The sequence below is a fragment of the Hemiscyllium ocellatum genome, chromosome 2 (assembly GCF_020745735.1).
Source record: "Hemiscyllium ocellatum isolate sHemOce1 chromosome 2, sHemOce1.pat.X.cur, whole genome shotgun sequence".
Taxonomy (NCBI): Eukaryota; Metazoa; Chordata; class Chondrichthyes; order Orectolobiformes; family Hemiscylliidae; genus Hemiscyllium; species Hemiscyllium ocellatum.
The window spans coordinates 40,496,768-40,524,275 of NC_083402.1; the positions used below are offsets into that span (position 1 = coordinate 40,496,768).

At 40.0% G+C, this 27,508-nt stretch overlaps 1 protein-coding gene across 1 annotated transcript; it reads right to left on the minus strand.

The window, feature by feature from the left end:
- Positions 1-1,157: 1,157 nt before the first annotated feature.
- Positions 1,158-13,961, minus strand: btf3 (basic transcription factor 3). Its single transcript, XM_060836166.1, has 6 exons — positions 13,863-13,961; positions 12,594-12,662; positions 5,864-5,977; positions 4,668-4,869; positions 3,269-3,325; positions 1,158-2,874 (listed from the first exon to the last, which is right to left on the minus strand). Exons 2-6 carry the CDS (start codon positions 12,660-12,662, stop codon positions 2,828-2,830), a joined length of 489 nt encoding a protein of 162 aa, XP_060692149.1. The 5' UTR covers positions 13,863-13,961; the 3' UTR covers positions 1,158-2,827.
- Between the last annotated feature and the right edge of the window lie 13,547 nt (positions 13,962-27,508).

The following is a 27,508-nucleotide window of genomic DNA, read 5'->3' on the forward strand; positions in this document are numbered from 1 at the left end:
AAACAATGTCAAGGTAGTTACGAATCTGATTTGTTAGAGACAATCATTTGGCAACTCTGTGGTGCAACTATTACTTACCACTTAAGACTATTGCAGTGCCTGAGAAAGTGAACAATACTATTAACAGTGAACCTCCCTGTTTGACCTTGCGATGGAAAAACATCACTGTTCATAGAATCACAAGAACCCTTACACGTCAAGTAGAAGCTATTCAGCACATTGACCATCTCCCCCAGAGCCATCCTATCCTAGTAACCTCTGATTTACCTTAGCTGATCCATCTAGCCTGCACATCTTTGACTGTGGGAGGAAACCTATGCAAGCTCCAGTTACCCAAGGTTGAAATTGAACCCCAGGTCCTTGGCGATATTAGGTGGCAGCACTAACCACTGAGCCATTGTGCTGCCCAAGCTGCTAAAGATAGTTGTGCCTGTGGCAATACCACTGTGGCAGTGGTAGTATTCCTCTGTCTTGAGTCAGGAAGCCTGAGTTCAAAGTCTCAGTTCCTCTGAACAGGTTGATTAAATATCTAACCCGAGGAGCTTGACTCTTGTGTATAGTCCCCACCTCTGAGCCATGAAGCTTACATAGCATCTACTCCAGATAAGTCTGGTCATCCTACACATTTAAATAATTTAGATTATTTATCAGTCAAGTTCAAATCTCTTTTCTGGCTTATTGGGGCAGATCATTCAAGCATTGAGTTAACTGGCCAGACATGTGCAGATCATAAAACCGCAAGTATGCCACCTGCAATTTCATCTAAATCTGTCAGAGATCAGGTACATAAGTGCAAACAAGGGCCTCCAAAATGCACCTCAAATGATTTTAATTTGCACAAACCTATTTGGAATTTCACCCTGAGAATGAAAATCATTTAGACATATGCTTCACTTAGCATGTAATATCACTGAATGTTGAGTGACTACCAAAGTAGATGAAACAAATTTCTGGGAGATTATACAAGTCTTTATGAAACCTGGACAATATTGAATGAGTTTTGGACAAGTTAATACCTTCATGCATCATATTAACTGAAATTTTAAAAAGTAGAGTAAATGCTGAGAATACAGAATTTTTTTATAGTTTTACTATAAAAACTATCACATTCATAGCTCTCATTCATCCGTTCAATTACATTTTTTGGGATGCAAACAGATGTCTAATGTTTTTATTGCTGTGAAGTTGTACCATATTTACTCTGTTAAGAGAAATAGCTGTTGTCATAGAATGAAAAATATTAAGTTTACATTGCACAAACCAAATGACAAGTTACACAAAAGGACCCCTTTGCTGTTACCATCAAGTAAACACTAGATTCTCATGTGCTTTGAAAAAAATGTGAACATTATACTTGGAAAGCTAACAGACGGATATTCTAAAGCATGAAAAGGGCAACAATTATACATACAAGTTGGCAGCTTCTAGTAAGCCCTTATTATCAAGTTGTAAACATTAGCAATACTAGCTATTGAAATTTTTGAAACTCATTTATGAACAATTCCTTTTGTCACAAATGGACATATAATTTCAAATATCATACTTGGATGCCAATTTGCCATAAAGCCATTTCACTTAACCATTCTATTTTGTTACAGGAACAATTTCTATTACTGAGGGAATATACTCAACTTGTTTTCTAAGATGTTTCTTGGCAGCAGTTTGTGCTTGAAGCACAGTAACTCTGGCTGATTGGCAACAATAATGACACAGGCTTTCTATTACAACTTAACCAATATTCTTTGCAACACCTGAATATGGTGAAAGCACTTATCTGGTTTGCAACTATTGTCCCAAAAATATTGAAAAATTGTGGTGAAAAGCTGGAATGCTCTACTTCACCCATTTTACTCTTCCCCGAAAAAAGGTCTTCTACTCAAAACTTTCATAAAATTGAACTTCAACCTCATTGATTGACGATTAATACTTGGAAATTGAGTTGGGATTTGAGGAGAGAAAATAAAATGGAGCAAAAGATTCAAAAGCATTATAATTCATGCAATGCTGAAGAAAAAAAGATGACTGAATTTTACAGTGCATTCTTTCATTTGTTCTTATAACCCATTGAGCCATCCTTCAGTCTCTGACAGCAATTTTAACATGCATGCATAAAGACTGTTCCCGTATCAAATTCGGATATGAGCTATATTTAAAACATGAAAATAGTTTAAACTTTTAAACCTTCATGAGTTTACCATATCTAATTTTCAATGCACAATTCAAACAAATCACTTGTCATCACTTGTTACCATTTGTGAAATTGTGGTAATTTTGGGTCATCAATCCAGTACAGCTCACTTTCCAGTGATTTTTAATACTTGATTCACACAATCTGGAATCAGGAATGCTCGTATAAAAAGTCAGTTGACTTCCCAAACTGGCATCACACATTTCAAACAATGACTAATCATTAGTCATCCATATTTCTGTAGTCAGCTTAGAAATGTGAACCAGATCAAAAATTAAATATTTAAATTCCCATAAGTTTTTCTAGCTTTGTCTTACTCAAACATTGCTACAATCCGTAATTAAATACACCAAAAGAGACACTTCTCTCCTTTACTTCCAATCCACAGTGCTAGATTCAGTTCGACTCATTTCGTTTTAATCAAGCTGCAAAGTTAGTAAACATTCCATTCATACAACTCAGTATTAGAAGAGCTGCCATGGTTTAAAAAACAGAATAAGTCTGCCACCAAATGATTGCAAAACCATGAAATACCACAATAAAATAAAATGCAAGATTACAAAAGAAAAAGTACTAATACAAAGGGCAACTCCCCAAAGCCAGTTCAAGTTTGCATCATCTTCAGATGTCAACTTCTGTTCAACTTGCTTCGTTCTTTGAAGCTTCATCAAAATTTTCAACTAGATCTAGAAGAAATAAGAATCAGCAGTTTAAAAAAAAAACTTAGTACTATATACAGAACTTCTAAAATCTATCTACATAGACTTTTTAACTGAATCATCCTTAAGCATTAATGCTACTGAAACACTAACCAATGGATATGGTTAAGTTTTCCGATTTGTAAAGCCTAAAGGTTTTACACGGAATGTAAACTGCTGTTTTTAGCACTTCTTCAGTTTATATTTTGTTATTTTAATTCTATTACTTAGGACAATCAAAATTAAGCAGCACATGATGAGTGAGGAACTTCATTACAGGCAAATATACTTCTGATTTTTTTCCAACATCAATGACCACATTTGAGTTAATGGTTCTTGACACAGCTCTTAGTTTTATTCATTGGCAACAATTTAAAATTACCTGGAACTTCATCATCATCCTCTTCACCAGAAGCAAGTGGTGCTTTGCTGTCCACAGCTGCAAACAAAATATGATTTTTTTCAGTGAAAAGCCATCAGTTCAATCACAATTCAGTTAATTCTCATTTGGTAAGTAATCCACTAAATTTCAACTTCGATTTGCTGCATTGTTGGTTTTGATGAGATACTTCTATTCTCATGCAACTTTGCGTTTTAAGAATATCGCACTATAACCGCGCCATTTAAATCAATGGGGCTAGAATCACATCTTACCTAATTCAGGCAGGAAAGTTCACATTCTACAAATAACCGTCTAAATTCTAAACTGCCTAAATCGTGTTAAAACCAATTTGCATTGAAGAAACACACATTATTGCAGAACCAATTGTACTAAGGGGCAAGACAAAACATATAAAAAGCAGACCATTGGACTCTCATGACAGCTCTTTGAATAATTTAATCATTTGAAAGATTTATCTACTGACCCACTGTGCTGTTTCCTCATCACCCTGCTAGATTCCACCCTCCCAATACATACACACAAGCAAACCTGGTATAGATAGTCATACCACATGGAAATAAACCCTTTGGCCTAACTCTGCCATGCCAAATAGGTTTCCTAAAAAATTGTGAAAGTTGCTACTGAATCTGCTTCTTTCATCATTTCAAGCAATGGTACCTAAACTGCAAGGTTTCTGTTAAAATGTACTAAAACTCCTTCTGGTTCCTTTGACAAAGATGTTAAAACCTGTGTCCTCTGAACATTTACTGGCATCCCTGCTACTGGAATGTTTCTCCTATATTTATTTTATCAAAATTTTTGTATAAAATTGAGCCCTCATAAAACACTCAATTAAATTTGGCTCAAGGATATCACATGTAAGAATATTTGAAAGTCTAGCACTGTTGGCGTTGTAGTTTATTTTCTCAGAACCAATCCAACAGCAAAAGAGACCACAGCAACTTCAGAAACCTTTACAGGAAAGTAAATGCAGCTTTTGCTTGGTAAATCCAACAAAATAGAATAAGTGAGTTCTTAGGATGACATATTCTCAGTGCAAAGTCAGAGTTATTTTACGTTCAAACCTCAGCAGATAGATAAGACCTCAGTTCAGAATCTGTGGCAAAAGCAATGTACTCCCAACAATGCAGCATCTGGTTAGTCATCATCTGATAGATCTGCCTACTTCTGTACTCAAGTTCATTGTGAACTCAAGAGACAGAAGTACCGAGTCAACTGGGCCATATAATAGCACGTTTCAAATTTGAAATAAAACTAACAATACAGGGTGTGCAAACGTAAAGTGTTAGAAGTGATAGAGTTAGTGACAACGATGCACTCATGAAATGTTATCAAACTTTATGAATATTCATAAGGAATAAGAAATTAAACCACTAACGTTGTTTAGGCAGTGACTCTGCCAGCCGCCTCAAGCTGGTCAAACTATCAGCTCCAAGTTGATTCAGGATACTGGGCAACATCTCAGTCAGCTGCTTAGTCTCCGCATGCCCTGTGATCGTAAATGTATTTGCAGCAAGTGAAGCTTGAACTTTCGGATTATTGAAATGGATAACTGTTCCCTGGTTTGTGAACATGTTCACCTGAAAGAGATTTTAAACATTCTAAATTGCAAGTGCAATAAAAATCAAATATATTCAGTCATGCAAAGCAACAATGGCCAAACCCTCCCCATCATCAGTGAAGTTGCAGCTTTTACTGTTGTTTGGATTTTCAAATGCATTGCTAATGTTTTATAGAATGCAATCTGAAATTCCCTCCAGGCTTCAGTATGTATCCATCTATCTGGCTTAGAGACAGACAAACCTTTGACCTCAAGCTGAACTGAGTGCATCTTCAATGAGTTTTTTTCCCCCAAATATAACTTTTAACCATTTTCAATTTAAGCTAACCATTCCTCTATACCACTATTTAATACTAATTATCACTCCACCACTACCAGATGCTCCAATCTAGTGAGACGAAGAAGACAGAGGTCCAGGTGGGTGGATGGAAGAGTGACAAAAATTCAGGAGGAGGATCACTGGACTCAAAATGTTAACTGTTTTCTCTCCACAGATGCTGCAGTCCTGCTGACTTCCTCCAACAATTTCGGTTTTTGAGTTAATTGTATACTCTTTAAAGAAAAACAGACAATTCAGACCAATTATTACTTTACATCCTCTAAGCCTACATCATTTATGGTTTATTCATTTCTCCCTCATCTCAAACTCCAGGTAACTGAAAATTCCACATTCCAACTCCTCAGGTAAACCTATTTCTCCTAAAATCATAACTGTATTGGCTTATGATTAGCTATAAAATTATTTTCCTATGCTACCCATGCAATTTCTCATCTCAGTCCCTCCTTCCCCTCTCCACTGCCAAGTCATTATATGTATTCATTGCTCATAGCTAGCAAGGGACTGAAGAAAAGAGAAATCATTAATATCGAAAAAGTACCCACTTGATCTTCAAAACGTACAGCATATTTTAAACCATCAGTTCTTGGAAATAGTCGAACTGTAATCGGATTAAGGAACAAAGAAAATTCCAATTAACTGAAGATCACTTGTTAAAGACTTTTTTTGCAAATACCTCTTCAATGCCAGAAATGTTATTCACACCAAGCTTTTTTAAAGAAAATTGGAGCTTTTTGTCATCTGCTGTTGCTGTTCTGTGGACAACCTTCTTCTTTCTGCGGGCAGTACCCTGGGTACAAAAACAAAGAAAACCTCATTTGCTCAATTCAACATTTAAATTTGCTAGAGAGTTATACATTAGCTACTGAAACATTGTACTTTAAGTACAGTTCTTTTTTCTGAAAGTAACTTCAAATTCCAAACATGTGATTATATAATATCTAATGGATTAAAGCCTATTTACTGAAACTTAAAAACCGTACATAACATTTGAAGTGCTGCATTTGCCAGAACACCCACTAATCCAGAAAGAGACTTGTAGGAAACAGATCTTTAGGCACCTAAGTTTTACATAGGCACATACAGCAAGATAAGATTTGGAATGACTAACCACAGCAGTCATTAATACTTTATGATACAAATGGTCAAAGATCAAACCAAGACTTGGAAATGAGTAAAGATTTCTGATGTTTCACTCACTCTAATCAAATTGAAGAAACCACTTGCTCCAAATACACTTGCACAAGTTCACCCCCAACTAAAAACAAACATACAAAATTCTCAAATTGATCAGCCCTCAATTATGCCCAAGCAAAGTTCCTTGCTCAGGGTGAAGGGTGTGTCAATCCAGGTTAGTTTCTAACAGTAGTCCAGTAAATCTTTTCAGGATAAACGAGAGTAAAGTCTCACCTGGCTTTGGCTGAAGCGGTTTTGTATTAGGCACGGTATTTCACATCTTACCAACACATTTTGCTTTCCCAACAATGAACCATCATGATTTAACAATCAACATCTGCCAACTATCACAACAGATTGCAAAAACAAATTGCACAGGAGGAACTGTTTTCATTCAACATATTTGCTTTCTGTGAACATCTTTGATAGCCAAACAACTTGTACATGAAGGATTTGGTGGAAACTTCGATGTAGAGTCAGAGATGTACAGCACAGGAACAGACTCTTGGGTCCAACTCGTCCATGCCAACCAGATATCCCAACCTAATCTAGTCCATTTGCCAGCACTTGACCCATATCCTTCTAAACTCTTCGTATTTATATACCCATCCAAATGCCTTTTAAATGTTGCAATTGTACTAGCTTCCACCACTTCCTCTGGCAACTCATTCCATACAAGCACCACCTTCTGCCCTTCGGTCTCTTTTATATCTTTCACCTCACCCTAAGCCTATGCCATCTAGTTCTGAACTCCCCCCACCCCAGGGAAAAGACTTTGTCTATTTATTCTATTCATGCCCCTCATGATTTTATAGCCCTCTAAAGGTCACCACTCAGCCTCAGATGCTCCAGGAGAAACAGCCCCAGCCTATTCAGCCTTTCCCTATGCTCAAATCCTCCAAACCTAGCAACACCCTTGTAAATCTTTTCTGAACCCTTTCAAGTTTCATAACATCCTACCAATAGGAAGACAACCAGAATTGCAAGCAATATTCCAAAAGTGGCCTAACTAATGCCCTGTACAGCCTCAACATGACCTCCCAACTCTGTACTCAATACTCTGACCAATAAAGGAAAGCATACCATACGCCTTCTTCACTGTCCTATCTACCTACAACTCTATTTTCAAGCAGCTATGAACCTGCACTGCAAGGTCTCTTTGGTCAGCCACATTCCCTAGAACCTTACCATTAAGTGTATATGTTCTGCTAGGATTTGCTTTTCCAAAATGCAGTACCTCTCATTTTTCTAAATTAAACTCCATTTGTCACTCTTCAGCCCACTGGCTCATCTGATCAAGATCACATTGTAATCCAAGGTAACCCTTTTTCATCGACCACTACACCTCCAATTTTGGTGTCCAATGGAAACTAACTATACCTCCTATGTTCACATCCAAATCATTTATATAATGACAAACAGTGGACCCAGCACAGGTCCTCGTGACATACAAATGATCACAGGTCTCAAGTCTGAAAAACAACCCTCCACTACCACCACCCGTTGTCTTCTACCTTTGAGTCAGTTCTGTGTCCAAATGGCTAGTTCTCCCTGTATTCCATAAAATCTAACCTTGCTAATCAGTCTCCCATCTGGAACTTTGTCCAACCAAATCACGTCTACCACTCTGTCCTCAATCCTCTTTGTTACTTCCTCAAAAAACTCAATCAAGTTTGAGACATGATTTACCATGCACAAAGTCACATTGACCACCCCTATCAGTCCTTGCCTTTCCAAATACATGCACATCCTGTCCCTCAGAAGTTCCTCCAACAACTTGCCCATCACCAACATCAGGCTCACTGGTCTATAGTCCCCTGGCTTGTCCTTACCACCCTTCTTAAATAGCGGTACCACGTTAGCCAACTTCCAGTCTTCCGGCACCGCACCTGTGACTATCAATGATACAAATATCTCAGCAAGAGGCCCAGCAATCACTTCACTAGCTCCCCACTGAGTTCTAGGGTACACCTGATCAGTTGCAGGGTATCCTGTAATAGTTACATCTATCAAGGTCTGGTAATACATTGTACATAAAAGATGTACAAAACCATCTATAGACAAAGCAATATGCAATCTGAAACCATCCATTAAAACTCAGCCACTGGTGGCCAATATGTTGGTTAACTCGAAATTTAGATACTGCAATCCATTGGAGTAAATAAAGTCTGATAATAAAAATTGCGAAACAAACAATGTTAATGCATAAATTTCCATGCTGCATGGTCATGCATTTTAAAAGTTTTCAGACGTTTGGATAAAGTTATGGAACATTTTACTTCCTAGATACAGTATCTTATATAATCACAAGTACATACACACACACACATGAAGTACACCAACTTGTATTGCGACAGGCATTTTCTACTAATGGATGCTGCCATTCGACATTACCACACGTGTAATATCTTTCAGACAACTATAAGACATCTCTGAACAATAATTATGCACAAGTTCACAAGCTGTTGAATTTAGACTAAAGATGTTAATATATTTAATTTTCACAATGAACTGAAGATTCGATGTTAATAATGTAAGAAGCGGAACGATCCAATCCTCAAACTTCTGAAGATTGAACAGAAAACTTATCTTTAATCTAGGGCACCATAATTGCCAAATATCTCAAAACTGAAAGATACTGGCTAAAAAAGATACAAATGCCCAAATTAGTCAATGGTAGTATTAAATGAGAAACATTCAATCTTTATGCAACTCCATGCTATTCTGAAGAATTGTTCAAGTTATAAAACATGACACCTTAAACTCTCATATACCAAAAAGATGTACAAATAAGAATTTTAAGACATTAACATCAAAACTGAAGATATATTTGGCACGATTAGCAGTCAGGCCAAATTGTATGGCATAGTAAACCACGCATAGCAATCAACAGTTCTTCTGGCCTGGTTCTGTTAAATTAAAATTACATATATGATGAAAATGATTTCAAATGCAAGCTACTGGAGGCAAAAATCTTATTCATTGTAAAGTGATTTTGGTGGCAATAATTTAAAAAAAACTATTGTGTTATATTCTCTACCTTCCTTTGGTTTTCTGCTGTCATTTTTCTGAAGATAGATTAGATTCTCAGTAAGACTCAAACGAAGCAGTGACAACAATACAAAACAGCATGTTACAATTTATTAGGTTATATTAGGGTACCAGGATATTACAATTTTTTAAAGTTACGACATGTAAGATTAAGATTCTGACTAAAATGCACCATAGATGAAGTCATAAAGCAGTGGATATTGGTTTACCTTTTTTATAAACTAGCATGGTACATAGCAATACCACACAGATACATCTTCGAATTGAAGGGATCAATGGAGTAGTGGTAATGTCACTGGACTAGGAATCCTGAGACTCAGGACAACGCTATGGGGGTGTAGGTTCAAATCTCACCATGGCAGCTAGTGGAAGTGAAAGCCAGTATCAGTAAAGCTGACCATAAAGGCACAATCAATTGTTGTTTTAAAAAAAACATCCAGTTTACAGCGACCCCACATTCAGAATAATGTGGTTGGCACTTAGTTTTCCACTCAATGGAGAAACAAGCCATTCAATTCAAAGGGCAATAAATGCTGGGCCTCACTACAAAAGAATTTAAAAAGTGAAACTTTAGAATACCTAAATTGACTAATCAAAAAATGCATGTCATTTCCAAATGGTGTAACTTTATACGCTATTTCAAACGACCACTACTTCCCTAAATAAGCATTTGTTCAGATCTCATCACAAGTTACCTATACTTAAGTGAACTGTGGCTACCTAAATATATCCATTGTACTACTGCATTGTTTACAAAGCTTCTTGCCTCCTTAGAAGAGAGGATACAAACCAACCTTTTCTGGAGGTTAAAAGAATGCAAGTTTTATTAATGGATGTTGACAGTCCTGCTATATAAATTTAGTTAGAGACAAACAAAAATTGCAGACGTTGGAATCCAAGGTAAACAGACAGGAGGCTGGAAGAACACCAAGCCAGATAGCATCAGGTGGTGGAGAAGTCAACATTTCGGGTGGGTATTAAGGGGAGCTACAGATAAACAGGGGTGGTGGAGGCGGGGTAGTGAAGTAGGGATAAGTGAAGACAGAGAGTACACAACCTGGTGTGGGAGGAATGAATGCAGTAGGTGGCTGGGAAGAGTGGAAGTGAGGGGGGGGGGGGGAGAGTGGGAAGTGAGTTAGAGGAAGAGAAGGTTATTTGAAATTGGAGAACTCAAATTCAACAAATTAATCTCTCCTCCTCAAACCAAACCTGCTCACTTACTTCTATTTGTTCACAGATGTGGGTGTCGCTGGCTGTACCAGGATTTATTGCCCATTCCTAAATGGCTTTGAGGCAGGACTGGCAATCAACCTTCTTGAGCTGTTGCAGGGATGAGAGAGCTGGGTACACCCACAATACTATCAGGAAGGAGCTTCAGCAATAAACAGTAGCCACAGTCATACAGTTGTACAGCACGGAACTAGATCCTTCCGATCAACTCATCCATGCCGACCAGTTATCCTAAATTAATCCAGTCCTGTTTGCCAGTAGTTGGTCCATATCCTCAAATCCCTTCCTATTCATAGACTGCCTTTTAAATGTTATTGTACCAACCTCCAGCACTTCCTCTAGCATCTCATTCCATACACACATCACCCTCTGCATTAAAAAGTTGCCCATTAGGTTTCTTTTATATCTTATTTCTTTCACCTTAAGCCTATGCTTTCTAATTCTGGACTCCTCTACCCTGGAAAATAGACTGGCTATTCACCCTGTCCATCCCGCTCATGCTTTTGTAAACCTCTAAGATCACTCAGCCTCCAATGCTCCAGGGAAAATAGCCCCAGCCTATTCAGCCTCTCCCAATAGCTTAAACCCTCTAACCCTGGCAACATCCTTATTGATCGTTCCTGAACAGTTTCAAGTTTATCATTACCTTTTCTACAGCACGGAGACCAGAACAGAATACAGCATTCCCCAATATTCCATCGTCTACGTGCTCCCAACAATAGCCTTGGGATTTCTAGAAAATACTCAAATTTTCCAATCTTAGCTATACCTGCAACTTTTATCTAACAACTGCTGGCCCTGCAGTCAACTGTCAAAGCTGTAGCCTCTGTCTTTGTTTAATACATTCCTTAAAATCCTTGATTTCTCAGGATTGTCCTACTTAATTCTGATTCTTACTATTTTATTATCTGATTATACTCCTGTGAACTGCCTTTGAATACTCTGTGTTAAAGGCACTGCATAAATGCAAGCAGGCCATTCATCCTATTGGGCCTGCTCATTCAATACTATCATGGCCAATATGCAACCCCTTTTGCCCTTTTCCCTACACTAATTCAACATCCCTGTTAAGTCACTGTTATTTAGAAATGTGCCAATCTTTACCCTGTCCAATTCTTCTTTGAATGTCATGACTGACTTTGCCTCATAACACACAGATATTGCACTTCAAATTCTACATAAATGACACATAAATCATTGGCAAAAAAACCCCATAACAGCCTGAGACAATCAACTTAAATCTATGTCCTTTGGTCCACAACCACTCCACTGGAGACAGTCTCCAACTATTTGTTCAAAGTCATGGTTTTGTACAGACTCTCCAACCCTATTATCAACTTTCTCTCCTCAAAAGAACCAAATACTCCCATGTAGCAATATAACCAATGGTCACCCCATTCCCTGAGCATTCATGTAAATGTTGTGCACCATTTTTAGATTTCAGTTTTGTTGAAGTGTGGTGTCTAGATTGGACACAATACTCCAAATGCTGAAGTAAATGTTTTTAACCATAACTTTCCTGCTTTTGTACTCTATGTCTTATCATTAAGAAAGTCCAGGATCCCATATTACTTAATTACTTTCTCAACCTGACCCATCAACTTCAGTGATCTGTATACATACTATGTAATTTGTCTAAAGTGGAAGCAGGCACAGAATATTTTATTATATCCCTTATTCTTTCTAACATATTGTATCACATTCATTCTATCCACACCTTCTTGAAGTCAACCAATAGCATGACAATTCACTTCACTTCCACGTAGTGTTACCTGTAACCTGAAATTATTGAAGCATTTCCCAAATTATACTAGCATTAATTGTAAACAAATTGTTATTTTCAGTATTCCCATGCTCAAAAATAGTCATTTGATAACATACTCAAGTTTCTTAATCATTAAAAAATATCCACATGGGTGAAGTGAAAAACCTATGCCAAAGTTGCTTACCTTTCCACCAATGCGCACTTGTGCTTGCAGCTTTGCTAATTTTTCTGGATTCATGGTAATTTCTTTCATCTGAAATGACAATGTATAGCTTGATCACAAATCAGGTTTAACATTCAAAAAAATTGTCATCCCACTTCACCAGTTTCAATTAACTTCACTCTTGAATGTTCAAGATCTAAACTTTTGAATTCAGAATGCAATCCAGGCCAAGCAGCTGCTGGAACTCATACAGATTATACTGTTCCTGTCCAGAAAGGATAATGTCAAATCAGTTAAGACTACCATTTGGTTAGCTGAGAACTCTGATACCATATACGCTGTACACATTAAGATGAGGAAGTGGTCAGATGCCATCTCAAATTTCTTCTAAGTTACCTTAAATGTTCAAACGTTAAAAAGTTAAGCAAATGTTCAAACATGAATCCAGAAATTCAAGATGCAGATCAACTTCAATCTCTAGATTTAAGGTACATATACAACTACAACACTTAAATTTGAAGCACATAAAAACAAATACAGAAGCACACGGAAATCATTATATCACGTTTTCACATTTTAGGTCAAAATAAAGTGATTATATTCGCAGTTTCCAAAGGAAAAAAAATCGCAGGAAAAAAATTGAGAAATAAGGGCATAAATTTATCTTATTTCAGGCAGGATTTAAACGATAACTCGTTTCTAAAAATTAGCATTTAATATACAAGATACATTTGTCTCAGCCCATTTGACAATGTCATCGTGTTGGTTGAGCAGAGGAACAAGAGAACTTACTAACTGAAGTTGTATGAAGGCAACAAAATACACAAGTGTAAGCTTCCATAATTCTCCAAAGCAGATCAGTTTCGGAAGAACAGAACACAGTTGTATAAGACGAAGCGAAATTCATCCCTGACTAGAGCGCACTTTTAAAGCATTTTTACAACGAGCAGAAACCGCCCCGTGAGTGAGGGGGCTGGCCACCGAGACACAGGGAGGCTCCTGCAGCCGATCCCCCACCCGGCCTTCTCTCCAGCCTAGTGCTCGAGCTCTCCACTATCTCGAGGTACAGGCTCCGGACACCGAGGCGGGAGGGTGGGGAATAGGTGGCCGCCGGCGGTGATGAGAGAGAGGGAGAGGGACCTCCACTGAACCGGAGGCTCGGCATTTACCCAGACGCCGGGCCCACGCCGCGGGAGGAGGTGGATGAAGGGACCCGGACGATGACCCACCCCGGGAAAGACCGAGCCGCGAGCTGACAGGGACTACCTCCCCTCGGCCGAGCCGGTTTACCTTGAGCGTGTCCGGTGGGTCCCGTCTGTCCGTTACCGGATTCCCAGACACGAGGCAGGTGGCAAGATGGCTGCCAGAGGGAGAGCGGATGTGACGACACCTCACGTAACCCCGCGGCTGCAGCCGGGGGCGGGGCTTTCAAACCAGCCGGAAAACGGTGGTGACCGCTCGGCCCATCAGTAAGCTCCAATCTCTCCACAGGATTGTGTCGTGCTCACTGACTCCCACCCTCACTACCATTGACTTCTCTGTCTTATCAAATATCCATCGTACTCAGCCCCGTCGACGCAGGTCTCCGAGGAAGAGAGTTCCAAACTGAAAGAACCAAAAATCTTCCTCATCTCCCTCTGAAATATATAACACCTTCTTGTCAAACTGTCTCCCCTAGTTTCACATTTTGAGAGAAAACACCTTCAGCTCCCTCAGCCTAGTCCAATCCCCTTATGTTAAATCCAAAACCAAATCTCCCTCAGATTAAACCATTCCTGCCTGGAGTCACCTTCGTGAACTTTAGTCACAGAGGTCTACAGTACAGAAAAAGATTCTTTGTGCCGACCAAAAACAAGTAACTAATTATTCTATGCCCATTTTCCAGCACTTGACCCATTGCCTTGAACGATATGCCACTGGAGTACACATCTAAATACTTCATAGATGTAATTTGGGTTTCTCTGTCTATCACCCTTGCGGGTAGTTAGTTTCATATTCCCACAACCCTCTGGGTTAGAAAAACATCTGTCCTCACATTACCCGTAAACCTCCTGATTCTAAAATCTATACCCCTGGTCATTGATCACTCCCAACTTTCTCTGAATTGCCTTTAATACAAGTGGTCATCATTTGTATTAAATGACAGAGCAGACTTATGGGGCTAAAGTGCCTATTCCTGCTCTTAGTCCTTACGTCACCCAGGAAGAGTTCATGGTTTCTGAGGATTGTAGTTCATGCTCATTAATTGTCTATTGTACTGCCGGAATTTGATTTTGATTATTAACAAGTCTGACAAGTTGATCTGACTTTGAGAGTGACAGTAGCATTGGGATTGGGATTGAGATTGGGATTTATCTCACTTGGCTACAGGTTTTCCTGCCGTCTGTAAGAGTAGACTGATTTGAAATGGACAAACAAAAGGGATGCTTACCAGTGCTAGTGGGTTTGTCCAGTTGGAACTGGAAAAATATAGACAATAGACAATAGGTGCAGAAATAGGCCATTCTGCCCTTCGAGCCTGCACCACCATTCATTATGATCATGGCTGATCATCCTCAATCAGTATCCTGTTCCTGCCTTATCTCTATAACCCTTGATTCCACCATCCCTGAGAGCTCTATCCAACTCTTTTTAAATGAATCCAGAGACTGGGTCTCCACTGCCTTCTGGGGCAGAGCATTCCACACACCCACCACTCTCTGCGTAAAGAAGTTTCTCCTCATCTCTGTCCTAAATGGCCTATCCCGTATTTTTAAGCTGTGTCCTCTGGTTCAGGACTCACCCATCAGCGGAAACATATTTCCTGCCTCCAGAGTGTCTAATCCTTTAATAATCTTATACATCTCAATAAGATCCCCTCTCAGTCTTCTAAACTGGGTATACAAGCCCAGTCGCTCCAATCTTTCAACATAAGGTAGTCCCACCATTCCAGGAATTGACCTCGTGAACCTACGCTGCACTCCATCAATAGCCAGAATTTCTTTCCTCAAATTTGGAGACCAGAACTGCACACAATATTCCAGGTGCGGTCTCACCAGGGTCCTGTACAGCTGCAGAAGAACCTCTTTGCTTCTATATTCAATCCCTCTTGTTATGAAGGCCAGCATGCTATTAGCCTTCTTCACTACCTGCTGTACCTGCATGCTTGCCTTCATTGACTGGTAACATCCTCCTCACACTTCACCCTGCTACCCAGCTTTGTATCATCTGCAAATTTGCTAATGTTACTATTAATACCATTTTATATATCATTAATATATATTGTAAAAAGCTGCGGTCCCAGCACTGATCCCTGCGGTACCCCACTGGTCACGAAAGGGAGCCGTTTATCACTACTCTTTGTTTCCTGTCAGCCAACCAATTTTCAATCCAAGTCAGTACTTTGCCCCCAATACCATGTGCCCAAATGTTGCTTACTAACCTCCTATGTGGGACTGTATCAAAGGCTTTCTGAAAGTCCAGGTACACTATATCCACTGGATCTCCCTTGTCCATCTTCAGAGTTACATCCTCAAAAAATTCCAGAAAATTAGTCAAGCATGATTTCCCCTTCATAAATCCATGCTGACTCTGACCTATCCTGTTACTACTATCCAGATGTGTTGTAATTCCATCTTTTATAATTGACTTCAGCATCTTTCCCACCACTGAGGTCAGACTAACTGGTCTATAATTTCCTGTTTTCTCTCCCACCTTTCTTAAAAAGTGGTACAACATTAGCCACCCTCCAATCCACAGGAGCTGATCCTGAATCTATCGTACTCTGGAAAATAATCAACAACACAGCCACGATTTCTAGAGCCACCTCCTTCAGTACCCTGGGATGTAGACCATCAGGCCCCGGGGACTTATCAGCCTTCAAACCTAACCGTCTCTCCAACACCATTTCCTGGCAAATATAAATTCCCTTCAGTTCAGGTCCTTCAGCCACTGTTATCTCTGGGAGATTGCTTGTGTCTTCCCCAGTGAACACAGATCTGAAGTACCAATTCAACTCTTCTGCCATTTCTTTGTTCCCCGTAATATATTCCCCTGTTTCTGTCTTCAAGGGCCCAATTTTAGTCTTAACCATTTTTTTCCCTTTCACTTACCTAAAAAAACTTTTACTATCCTCCTTTATATTTTGGCCAGTTTACCTTCGTACCTCATGTTTTCTCTGCTTATTTCCTTCTTAGTAATCCTCTGTTATTCTTTAAAGCTTCCCAGTCCTCTGTTTTCCCAATCATCTTTGCTTTGTTATACTTTTTCTCTTTTGACTTTATATGTTTCTTAACATCCCTCGTCAGCCACAGCCACCCCTGTCTCCTCATAGGATCTTTCGTCCTTTTTGGAATGAACTGATCCTGCATCTCCTGCATTATACCCAGAAATATCTGCCATTGTTCCTCCACTGTCATCCCTGCTAAAGTATTGCACCATTGAACTTTGGCCAGCTCCTCCCTCATAGCTCCATAGTTCCCTTTATTCAACTGAAATATTGTCACTACCAATTGTACCCTCTCCCTTTCAAATTGCAGATTGAAGCTTATTGTACTATGGTCACTACCTCCTAATGGTTCCTTCACTTCGAGGTCCCTGATCAATTCTGGTTCGTTGCACAATACCAGATCCAGAATTGCCTTCCCCCGGTCGGCTCCAGCACCAGCTGTTCTAAGAATCCATCTCAGAGCCACTCCACAAAGTCTCTTTCTTGAGGTTCAATACCATACTGATTCTCCCAGTCTACCTACATGTTGAAATCCCCCATAACAACTGTAGTAACATCTTTGCAACAGGCCAATTTCAGCTCCTTATTCAACTTACACCCATACATCCATACTACTGTTTGGGGGCCTGTAGATAACTCCCAAGAGGGTCTTTCTACCCTTAGAATTTCTCAGCTCTATCCATTCTGACTCTACATCCCCTGATTCTAGGTCCCCCCACGCAAGGGACTGAATATCATCCCTTACCAACAGGGCCACCCCACCCCCTCTGTCTGTCCTTACAATAGCACATATAACTTTGAATATTTATTTCCGAGGCCCTGTCCACTTGAAACCACGTCTCAGTTATCCCCACAATATCGTAGCTGTCTATTTCCAAAAGAGCCTCAAGCTCATCCATCTTATTTCTAATTCTTCATGCATTCATATATAGTATTTTTAATTTGTTACTGCCCTCACCCTTCCTATCAACCCCTATTTCACTCAACCTTATGGCATGATCCCTTCTTGAGTTTTCTGCTTCATTGATACCATTGTCTTTCTTGACTTCCCTTGTTCTCACTTTCCCTTCTATTTCCTTCTTAGACTTCCAGTTTGTCCCCCTCACCCCCCGCGCTATTTAGTTTAAACGCAGCTGTGTTGCAGTAGCAAACCTGCCTGCCAGAATGCTGGTCCCCAACCTATTAAGAAGCAAACCGTCTCTTTTGTATAATTTATGCTTAACACAAAACATACCCCAGCGATCCAAGAATTTAAATCCTTGCTTCCTGCACCAGTTCCCCAGCCACACATTTTCAAGTCCATTATCTCCCTGTTCCTGGCCTCTCCAGCCCGAGGAACTGGAAGCAAACCGGAGATAACCACTCTGGACGTCCTGCTTTTCAGCCTTCTTCCTAGTTCTCCAAAGTCCCGTTGTAGTATGTTCCTCCTCTTCTTCCCGGCATCATTTGTGCCGACATGTACCACCACCTCTGGCTCTTCACCTTCGCCCTTGAGGATTTCCTGCATTCTGTCTGCGATGTCCTTAACCCTGGCACCAGGAAGGCAACACACCATCCTTAAATCCCGCCTGTTGCCACAGAAACCCCGTTCAATTCCTCTCACTATGGAGTCCCCTATCACCACGGCTCTGTGCGATGTCTGATTCCTCGGCTCTGCCTCCACGCCAACGTTTGATTGACAGACCTGACCGCCTCGCGGACTGGCAGTGTCATCTGTCTCTACTGTTTCCAAAAGATTCAACATGTTCCTGACAGGTACTTGCCCCACGGTCTCTTGCACCTGTCTCCTCTCTGCGTTCCTCGTTGTCTGCTCTCTTCTGGTATGGTCGGTGTAATAACCTTGTTGAAGGTCCTGTCCAGAAAGATCTCATTCTCTCAGATGAGCCTAAGGTCCTCAAGTTCTTTCTTCAGTGCTGCAATATGCTCTGTCAGTAGCTGAACGTGCACACACTTTCCACAGATATACAAACCAGATACACCAGAGTCGTTGACCTCCCACATGATGCACGTAGCACACTGAACCAGCTGGGCAGTCATGTCTTCACCCTCTTTAACCTTTTCAGGAGCTCTCGACAGAGCAGCCACCAAGATTGGCAGCAAATTAGTCCTAAAATCTGTGGACGTGTATAACCAGTGGGTGTGTGTTGATAGAGAAGGGAAATTGCATTCTGCATCTAAAAGGCAAGAAAAACTCCTCCTATGAATTTGTCAGAATTTGTTCAGTCAGAAAATTGTGAGTTCTCATGCTTGTCACAAAAGTAGGTGCCACCTCAGGAAGATAATTTTGACTTTGGGTAATCGTATTAAAGAGACAATATCAAATCAGCCATGACCCCATTCAAGAGATATGCATAAGGAGCAGGTGATCTGACATCACCTTTTCTTTTACTTTCACCCAAAGTCAAAATTATTTTTAAAAGGTGAGAAAAAATATTTTAAAAAGATATGAGGGGCTTTTTTTTTTACATGGAGAGTGGTTTGTTGTGTGAAATGAATCTCCAGGGGAAGTGGTGGATGCAGGTTCTGTTACGACGTTTAAAAGCCATTTGGATGAGTACATGAATAAGAAATGTAGGGAGAGATATGGGCCAAGCGCAGGCAGGTGGGACTAGTTTAGTTTGGGCTTATGGTCAGCATGGATTGGTTGGACTGAAGAGTCTGTTTCTGTGCTGTATGATTCTATAATTCTACCCCTCTTCCTGGAAGGGGAAGTGAGAGAGGTCTTGTGGCAGTGTGGGTGGCTACCACTGAGCCAGAACCTCTGGGTTCAAGTTCATACATGGGATTTGATGGTTTTGGCAGGGATGTTGATAAAATGGCCAAGCAGATTGATTATCCAGCTGAAACTCCACCAAATACACTAATGGCAGGTGGCAAAAGTGACCAATTCTCTGAAGATGTTCCAAAGAAACATAAGCACCTCCTGAAATAACTCCACAGTGCCTGGTATCCCGTCACCAAGTCACCCTTTAAGTGCACATAAACAATCCCTGATTTTAGAGCTGCCTGTTCAGAGTCAGCTGTCTGAGTGGCAGTATCTCTGACACTCCTCTTTGTCTGCCAGGACTCCTTAATAGGACCCGACTAACAGTCCCAATCAGGGAACTCATGTTCTATTTGATCCACCTGGCTGACTTCATTAAAATCACTACATCCGTCCCGCTCTGGGTCTGAGGAGCGCCTCTTGGTGCATTTAAGCATTAGTGTAGCATGTAATGCACAGAAACTTGTGCTAAGTGTGCCTCAGTAGACTTTCACTCTCTCCTTCTGGTAGCAAAAGCATTGAGACAGCAACATCCATCATGTCCATTTTTGATTCAGAGCACACATTTACACTAGGTGGAGAGGGTGAATTCATGGGTTCCGGCAACCTTTCCTGAGGGGCGGGGCACATTTTGCTCCAGCACCATTTGTGAATTTGCGGTTTTCATATGGTCCACCTGCTTGTTCAGGACCGTCACATCTGCCCAAACATTATACCGTACTCGTCCTGATCTCGCGTTGGCTGTGCCTCTTAGCTATGCTGAGCCATTTCCATTATTCTTCAAAATTTAGACTTCTCTTTCTGCCAGGCCATTAGATAATGGGTAGTATGGAGCTATCCTTATATGTCAAAGACTTTAGGAAATACCCAAATTCCCTGTTGGTAAATGATGGCCCATTATCAATGATCAACACTTCTAGGACTCCGTGTATTGAAAGATATGCTTATAGTTTTTCTATCATCATCCCCATGTTTGACGACTGAGCACTTTGCACTCCAACAATTTTGAGTGGGCCTCTACAATGACTGAGAATATAGTGTTACTGAGTTGAAGGTTTGACCAGCCATTCCCACAGATGTGGGAGAGCTGCTGGTGGTCATTTTCATCCTTGTTAGCACTCTAGGCACTGCCCAACCAATGTGCTTATGTCTGCATTAAAGCTTAGTCACCAGACATTGCTTCTTGCCAACATCTTCATTTTGAACACTCCTGATGACCCTCATGGAGTGCAGACAGTACCTTGGCAGTTACCTTTGCTCGGGACAATCATTCTTGCTCCCCATAACAATATGCCGTTCTCTACTGTGAGCTGATGTCCCTGATTCCAAAAAGATTTCAATTCTAACCATGGCGGTGCTTTGGGCTCCCCATTACCACCAGCTGTTTCGGTTTTGAACGGAATAGTTTCCGTCCGAAGTCTGATATTGTCAGCTGTGACTGGGAGTGGTTCCAGAAAAGTTACAGACTCTTCCACTGGGGGTACCACAGGTGGTGGATCTGCTAATGGGAGATAGCTCAATGCATGTGCTATGTGGCCTCCCAGATGGTGTTCTAACATGCTGAATGAAGCCCAAAGCTATGGATGGCATTGCCTTGTCCTCCTTAAGTACACCAAGTAGTCTATGGTTATCGTAAATTTTCAGTCACAAAGGTATTTGTGGAAATTCCTGATTCCAAGCATGACGGCCAATCTTTCTCTATCTGGGCATATTTAATTCTGCATTAGCCAAAGTCCTGGATGCATACACTATTGGGCAATCCTCTTGCCATATGGGAAGACATTGCATGATCTTTCTTAGGATTATGGCGTACCAGCCTTTTAGCAGATGATTGCTATTTCTTTACTTAACTTACTGCAAGGGCTTGTAATGCAACCATTTCCAAAGCTGATGCTTATTTAGGAGTTGATGCAAAGGTGTCAAGATGGAGGCCAGGCCATGTATGAACTTTTCACAATAATTTACCAGCTCAAGAATTGGCCTAAGCTCCTGGACAGACATAGGAGCCAAGGCACCTTTGAACACCTTCACTTTACCTTCCAACGGGTTTAAGCCAGTCTTGTTTGCTGTGTAATTCAAGTAGGTCACTTGGGGGCATGGTACACACATTTTTCTCTTCTTAGGCATATGCCTGCATCGGGAAAAAACTTTCGGACTATATTCAAGTTCTCTAAATACTCCTTATTAGTTTTCCCTCATATTAGCATGTCATCTTGATAAACAGCGACCTGAGGTCGGCCTTGCAAAATGTTTTCCATTCTCCACTGAAAAAGTGAACAGGCTGATGATACCCCAAGTGGCAGTCTCGTATATTGGTACAAGCCTTTATGGGTATTAATTGGAGCATACATCTGAAAATCCTAATCTAAATGCAATTGCACGTAAGCGTGGCTCATGCCCAGCTTCATGAAGGACAGCAACCCTGCCAAACTTTGTACAAAAATTCCTTTACGCGAGGGATTGAGTATGTATCCAGGTGTGAAAAGTGGTTTACCATTTGTTTAAATCCCCACAAAGGCGAACCAACCCATAATCAATATCAAAATTCATAAGCAATATTCAAAATCAATATGACCAGTGCTACCCATTCCGCAAATGGGACTGATTTGATGATTATTCTATTTTCTAACTTTTGCCCTTAAGTGGGTGGGTCTTGCAGAACCTGGATATTCTTTCTGGTCAACAAGCAAGGTGGCCTTCGGTCCTCAAATAATCCCAGTCCTTCTTGGAAGACCTTCTGAGTATTTAATGTGGAGTTTACTCAGGCAGCTTTTTTCTAATTATAAAATGTTGAGCCAATCTAGGTGAATCTCTCACACCTTACAAAGGTTTAAACAATCATGAGGGACATACTTAGGGTGAATAGCAAGTGTCTTTTCCCTAGGGTAGGGAGTTCAAAACTAGGGGGTACATTTTTAAGGTGAGGGGAGAAAGATTGGGGCAGCTTTTTTACACAGAGAGTGGTTCGTATTTGGAATGAACTGCCAGAGGAAGTGGTTGATGCAGGCACAGATACAATATCCAAAAGACATTTGGATTAGTACATGCCTAGGAAAGATTTGGACAGATATGGGCCAAATGCAGCCAAGTGAAACTAGTTTGGTTTGGGAACATGGTCAGCATGGACTATTTGGACCAAAGAGTCTGTTTCCATGCTGTATGACTCTATGTCTCTGTAACCAATTTCGTCCTATCAAGCTTGGACCCAAGCCTTTTTACTACAATCAATGGTAACTGAACTTACTGCTGTTCATAAGAGACTGGAACTGAAGTTGTACCCCATATCTGTAAAGGTTTCCCAGAATAGCCGAGGTCTTACACAAACCTAAGGGTTGGATTCCAGAGTGGAGTTTGTTAAAAACTGGTTCTGCAATCACTGATATACTGATATGGCTGTGTCAGTATTGACCTCCATTAGAACCGGCTGGCCTTTTAACTGGACATTTATTTCGATTGTTTCTCATTTTGATGTGCTAAGCAATTTAACTGTTCCAAACCAGATGGATGTGGACTTTCCAGGGTATGAACCCTCCTGGATACTGGCCTATGAGTTATCTTACTCAATTTAGGTTTAGTAGGACTCTCTAGCTGTTCTTGATTCCACATACCGACAGCAACTGCAATGGCTTGCCAGCCAGGATCCTGAAGAAGACTGGCCAATATTTGGCTTTGATTTGGAGATTTTCTGTGGGCCAACCTAGAGTCCCTCTAATCAGGATATACCCTGAGTGAGGCTATGCAATTGCCTGCAGCTAAATGGTGTTCCTCAAGCTCAGGCAGGTTGGTGAAGATGTCCACTTCCATTGGAATACCCTGCAACTCATGCTCCACTTGCCGCATTTTCCCATGATGAAGTCAATTGCAGTGTTTGGCTGAAGTCCAGTCGGCTTCAGCTATTATGTGCTTTTGCACAGTCACATCATTAATCGCTCATACCAAATTATCTCTACACATCTCATTAAGGGTTAAATAAAAGTCAGAGACTTCTGCCCATTATCCTAACCCAGTCAAAACTCCTGACATAGATTCATCTGGTTCTTGAATTGCCAAGTAAAACCAATAGTGTCTCAGAATTAGAAGAGGCTTTGGGTCATAATATTCCTCAACAATATCTGTCCAGTCTTGAAAGGTTTCAACATCTGTGCCTCAGGAAATGTTAGGCTCCTAATAACAGAAAAAACTGTGGCTCCATAGCTGTTAGGGAAATTACGTATTCCTTCTCAACTGTCACAATATTGTTTACCTGGAAAAAATAATGCATTCTTTCCACAAACTGGACCCAGTCCTTGATGACAGGGTTGAACTAGTCAAATTTCCCAAACAAAGGCAGATGTAAGAAATGCTTAGGTAAAAACAATGACTGCAGATGCTGGAAACCAGAGTCTAGATTAGAGTGGTGCTGGAAAAGCACAGCAGTTCAGGCAGCATCCAAGGAGCAGTAAAATCGACGTTTCGGGCAAAAGCTCTTCATCAGAAATGCTTACCCTAATTCAATGATGATTGTTTCCTCAGGAACATGCTTTACTCTCATTGCCATGAAACAACTCCACAGAGGCTGGTATCCTGTCACCAAGCCACCCTTTACTTACACATGAACAATCCTTGACTTTAGTGCTGCCTCTTTAGAGTCAGCTATCAGAGTGCCAGAATCTCTGGCACTCCTCTTTTTATCTGTCAGCCAGGGCTCCCTGATTGGATCAGTTTAACAGCCCCAATCAGGAAACTCATATTATATGAGCAAAAACAGAAGTTGCAGACCTGGCAGCATCTGTGAAATCAGAGTTAACATTTCAGGTCCGATGACCCTTCATCAGAATGGTTCTGAGGAAGGGTCATTGGACCTGAAATGTTAATATTGATTTCTCTTTACTAATGCTGCTAGACCTGCTGAGCTTTTCCAGCAACTTTTCCTTCTGTTTTTGTTTCTGATTCACAACATTATTTCTATGAGATCCATCTGGTTGACCTTGTTACAATCACTACAGCTTCTTCGTGTGTCTGTACATGTGGGAAAACCTCTAAATTTAAGTAGTGGAAACAAATCATATTATACAATCGTATGCAACCGTCTCAACATATTTCTCTGTAGAAACCTCTTTCATTGTGTAAAACACTATCCTGCCTCTCTTGAAGGCAATTTGCTACACATGTTGCTTTAATTATATACTTTCAAATTATTAGTAATTTTATAACCATAGATTCAAATCATACAACTTACTTCTAGTTTCATATAATTAAACTTATTTCAATCCAGAAAAGGGTTATTTAAGTTACATGTCATTCATCATGAAAGTAACACAATAAGGTGCCCCCGCATTACTCAATTGTTGTGTCTCCACCATTAGCTTAACTAATGAGTATATATGGTATGCATAGACACTTTAAAATAAATGGCAATGACACTGGATTATGCAACCCCATTTTCCTGGCTCAGAACTTGGGTCAAAAAGCCATCATGCAGTTTTCAAGCACAGTCTTTAGATCCTTTAAATATCTCAATGACATGCTTAACTCCTATTTCAATGTGTCTTCTGCTAATTCAATGAAACTGAGCAAAGCATGCATCAAATACATTTTTAAAAACTTGCATTGAAATAGCAACACCAGGAGACACCAAGGTGCTTGAAAGCCAACATCTTTTTGAAGTACATTGCTGTTGTGTTGGAATTGTAATGTAGGAAATTTGCATACAGCAAGCTCCCATCAACAAGATGATGACCAGAAAATCTGATGCAGATTTAAGGGTAATTATTGGCCAAACCACCAAGGATATTGGTCTTTGCCATAAAAATATCATCTGACTTTTTTTTATATTTACATGAGCAAGCAGACAGGATCTCAGTTTAACGTTTAGTCTGAAAGAGATCAGCTCTAACTGTGTATATTGTCATGCTCAATGCTTTTAGACGCACAGTCCTCTGACTCAGGGCTGAAAGTGCTAATCAACTGAGCCCACAGCTGATGAGTATGGTTTTCAAGTACCTAATGCTCTTTGAGGGGATCATCATAAGTTCTAGCCAAGAATTAAGAACGTTCTTACAATCTCAACTTCTGGAAGGAGCAAGAGTGGTTCACCCATTTTACATGCCATCATGGCCTACTGATGGACTATGTTAACATCCAGTCTACATTAATATCCAATCTGTATTCATCCTGCCATCACATGAATTGTCTGACCATCGCTGTCAATGAAGCAGCTTGACTAAATTAGTCTGATTTAAACTTCTGACCTATTGCTGGACACTGAAACGGCGATAATGGCTTTTATTAGGAGTGTGGTAATGAGGTCTGAGGCACACTTTCAGCCAAAATCTGAAGTCTGTGTGCACATTCTCAGTACAAGTCTCATTTTGCATCTGAAAGCAAAGAAACAATTCCTCGTGCTAAAATGCATTATAATCCGTTAGACAATCTATCAATGCTAACTTTCGCTGAAATGCTTATCCTTTGAGATTTCTAGTAGCGGGATTCATTTTCTCAGGACCCTTAGAATTAAGAGTTACAAGTACACATTGTAATTATATCTCAAAGGTACAATGCCAACATGCAACATAGATTAAAATAAGACTGCCCTGTAGTTCACAAATGCTTACATTAGGCCCATGTTTTATCAAGCATGCTAAAAATTGAATTTTGTTTCAGAATTTCTGATTTTAAAACAATCAACTGAAAGTTCTTTACACAGAGTGCAGATCATTGTTTGGAAAACTGTGGCTTAAAAATGAGTAATTTCATTGTAACAGATAGGTAAAGGGGGTAGAATGGCACATTTGTATTCCCATACCTCACTTGATAATAATACCTGTTCTTTTTAAAGAACATTTGGTGTCAATTGAGTGATTGTTTCACTGTTTAAGAACATGAATGTAAAAATGACATATAAATGATTATTTTAAGTTTTTTAAAAGAGAAGGGTTCTAAGAAATTCGAAGTCTCCTCAGCTAACTCTTTCAGAACCTGCGATATAGATTATCCAGTGCAAGTGATTTATTCAGACCTTTCAGTTTCCCCAGCACCTTCTCCTTAGTGGTGACCAATAGTCTCACCTTTGCCTCCTGACTCTCTTGGAGTCCTAGTATACTACTGAAACTTTTCACAGTGAAGACAGATGTAAAATACATAATAGCAATATCAATCTTGATGGCAAACAATTTGTCTCTTTGCGAAATATTCATTTGTAGAAGTGATAGGGGAATCCATCAAGTAACCTGACTGGAGAATAGCTGTGTTGCCCCTTGAAGTTGGTCATTTATGCCCATTTTCCACCTGGAAAGTTGACATAAAGGCCAGTTTTGTTCTCTGTGCATTTATACCTCCAGATCTTCCTTTCGCTCTCTCTCACTGAAGGAAATTTCCCGTACTCTTGTAATTATTCGTAAATGTGTCTATTCATATTTATCTACTTAGAACTACTTTGCGTTTGCTACATATCTAGCCACACTCTTAATTTGTGTATATTTGGTAATATTTTCCTACAGTTACTCATTTTCCTCACAGTTGTCACTTGTCCTCAACTGTTGACGTATTTCTGTGAAGGTATTTCTGAAGAGAAACCAAAAAGGTTTTCTTAACCAGTGCACAATGTCAGAGTGGCCAATCAAAGACTCATTTTGTTATATTCAGCAAGTAGAATTCAGTAGTTTCTTCCTCAATGTACCTGATACACAACACCCACTACTGTTCTGTCATGGAATTGGAGCCAGAATAGAAATGTTAATATTTCATGAGTTGGCTAACAGTCACTGTTGATGGAAATAATATCCGGTAAAGGGTTCATATACATATCTAGGCTTAATGTATAGTAAAATTAATGTGTCCCATATGTGATTGTAAGTAGATCAGACTTCTCATCCTTGTTCCAAGAGTTCCAAAGATCTAGTTTTTCACTTTCTAATGATTGTAGGGCCCATCTTCTAGATTGGCAGATAAAATAATATTTGCTTTCTCATACAGGAGGTGCAAAAT

Bases quoted from the DNA above. Each gene is read 5' to 3' on its own strand.
- btf3 (XM_060836166.1), bottom strand. From the start codon at position 12,662: ATGAAAGAAATTACCATGAATCCAGAAAAATTAGCAAAGCTGCAAGCA. The intron at 5,978-12,593 runs GTAAGCAACTTT...TTTTGTACCCAG, and splicing joins AAGTGCGCATTGGTGGAAAG to GGTACTGCCCGCAGAAAGAA. The intron at 2,875-3,268 runs GTAATTTTAAAT...TATTTCTTCTAG, and splicing joins GGATGATGATGAAGTTCCAG to ATCTAGTTGAAAATTTTGAT.